This window comes from Penaeus chinensis, chromosome 37 (genome assembly GCF_019202785.1).
Source record: "Penaeus chinensis breed Huanghai No. 1 chromosome 37, ASM1920278v2, whole genome shotgun sequence".
In the NCBI taxonomy this organism is placed as follows: Eukaryota; Metazoa; Arthropoda; class Malacostraca; order Decapoda; family Penaeidae; genus Penaeus; species Penaeus chinensis.
Genome location: NC_061855.1, coordinates 13,601,204 through 13,603,703, shown reverse-complemented (window position 1 = coordinate 13,603,703; position 2,500 = coordinate 13,601,204). Strand labels below are relative to the sequence as shown.

At 38.2% G+C, this 2,500-nt stretch overlaps 1 protein-coding gene across 1 annotated transcript in view; it reads right to left on the bottom strand.

Moving 5' to 3' along the window:
- The window catches only part of LOC125045576 (centrosomal protein of 120 kDa-like), an 18,732-nt gene that overhangs the window by 10,326 nt on the left and 5,906 nt on the right, over positions 1-2,500 (bottom strand). The window contains exon 2 of the mRNA XM_047642913.1: positions 1,653-1,803. Within this exon, the coding sequence (XP_047498869.1) occupies positions 1,653-1,803 (151 nt within the window). The remainder of the gene's footprint in view (positions 1-1,652; positions 1,804-2,500) is intronic.

Below are 2,500 nucleotides of genomic sequence, written 5' to 3'. Positions count from 1 at the left end.
CACAGGAAACAGAATCTGTAAATACTATTGTTGAGAGTTTATGGTTCCTGCCACCAGGCCAATCCATTTACTGATTTCCTGGTGTGAACTACACAACCAAGTCACACAGAAAGTTCTGTGACTTTTATATCCTCGCTGCAAACACATAGTGACTGAACAAATTTGCCTCTGCGAAAAGCATTGATAGTTGCTACTCAAGTCTCCAAAGACTGGTAATATGGAACCATAACCAGAAAAGTCAAGGTTGGTAACCTTGATGTTACCCATAATGACTTTAGGGGACAGCTCTACCCCTTATCCAGTCCATGCAGGTGTTGAAAAGCATACCTGTTCAGCTCCTGAATTCACATAAACTCATAGCCTACAGATGATGTGGGATTCACATCATGGCTGACTTGGCCATGACTCTGGTGACATTATCATGTCATAGCTGACTTGGGTGCAACTCTGGGAGACAGGTCATTCACATCATGTTTCAATGATGCATGCATTACATTTTGTGCTGTTCTTTATAGGGGACCATTATGCCCACACCACATGCTCGGGGACATTGCCTGAGGGAGAACAGGATGTATAATGCTATGACTGGCTATTGTTTTGTATAAAGGCTGAATTTTAGCACAAAAATAATTCACCTGTCATGTGTGGAAGATGCCACACACCAAAATAGTTTGCTTTCTTGCTGCTGATGTGAACCTGTAAGTAACGTTCACTTTCGTTTACAAGATTTGTATCCTCATGTCAACTACTCCCATTGTCTTTTGATGCTCTGCTATTGTGACTGTCTTGAAGTACAAATAAGGGAAGAAAAGAAGCTGTGGGGGCAGCAGCCTTGTATGTCACTGCAAACAATCTCGTATTTTGTAAAGATTTTTTTTTTTTTTTTAAATCCTTCAATAAAACCACATTCAATCTTGTGCACAGAATGTAACATGCCTTATTTAATGAAATGGTCTCTAATGTACATAATTAGCCTATTACAGGTTTGATCTAACAACTAAAATACACATCATCTCTGAATATACAAAAATATTAAAATCATGATTTGCATATAAAAAAAAAATCATATCACTTTCTTGGTGCAGAGCAGCAAGTGCTTCTCATTGGCAAGCCCAGTCAGCTGGACATACTACCCAGAGTGGAGGCCAAGTAAACCCCATTTTCTCCCAGAGACTATGGGTAAAAGAAGCTAGATCTACCACCACACTTTAGAGCTCTTTCAGTGTTGGTATACAGAATAATTCCTCAAAGTCTCAGGGTGATTTTGAAATGGACCTGGAAAGTAGCAACAACCAGTCTATGATCAGCAACAGAACTGTACGCTATCAAATCCTAGAGGATTCTCGTACGAGCTGACATGGATGTGGTTGATCTCCTTGGATGCATTACCTGTGGCAATGCACCAGATCCAACGTGTATGGCTGGAAGAAACTTGCCAGACAGTATCAAATTTATTAAGATAGAAATATCAAGAAGTAAAGAATAGCTCTACAATTTCAAACTTTCAGACTTTACATGGTATTTAAGATAAACAAATCACTACATGCAAGTCTTTAACATAATACATACGGACTGAACAGAGGCATCACTACATATAAATGATGTCACACATTATTAGGTCTACACTCATTCTGGAGTCTAGCATCACCCACCTTCGAATAATGTGGGATTCCAGCTCCCAGGAAAGTTCTGTGTAGAACTGTGGGTCTGATGTCAGGGCTACGGGATCTGTAGTTACGACATGGGTCCCAAGTTTTGCTGTGACAATGGTTGTGTGGTTATTCCTGGGTCTCCATCCTCTTCCTGAGAAATGTGGCAGAAATAATGGGTGTTAAACAAGAGAACAAAGGTGCAACAGAAAGGAATCTTTTGGGTTGGATACTGATCATAACATTGTATACAATACTACTACTCTATACACCATTTCTGTTATTTTAACTTTCAAAATCAAACACTGTTCTCAAATAATCCAGGGACTCAAACAAAAATACATGAAAATGAATATCAAAATAACAGTGACTAGAATCAACTGGATTAAAAGTCGTCAAGTGACAGAAGGACCATCTCTTAGACACCAGTTAACCATTTAATGAGATCATTAAAATATCATGAAAACCAGTAAAGAGTTGGGTAATAAAGAAAGAGAGATATTTTCTAATGTATAGAAATAGTTTCTGCACAGCCACAGCTTAGTATATTCGCAATACTGGAAGTAACATGACTTGTTATACATTCACTGCAGGAACCAGACTATATAATGCAATGAATTTTCTTACAAACATATACCTGGTCCCTGTTCAGGGAAGATGAAAGTATTGTATCAGTAAATTTATCAGTAAATAAACCATTCAAAACAAACAAACACGCACGCACAACAGAACAGATCAGACCCAGTGTCTGGACTTTGTAAGAATCTTTTAACAAATATTCAGCTTAATCAGAACATACCAGTTAATAGTGACATGGAAGGATTGCAGTAAAGTATGTACCAACTAATCAT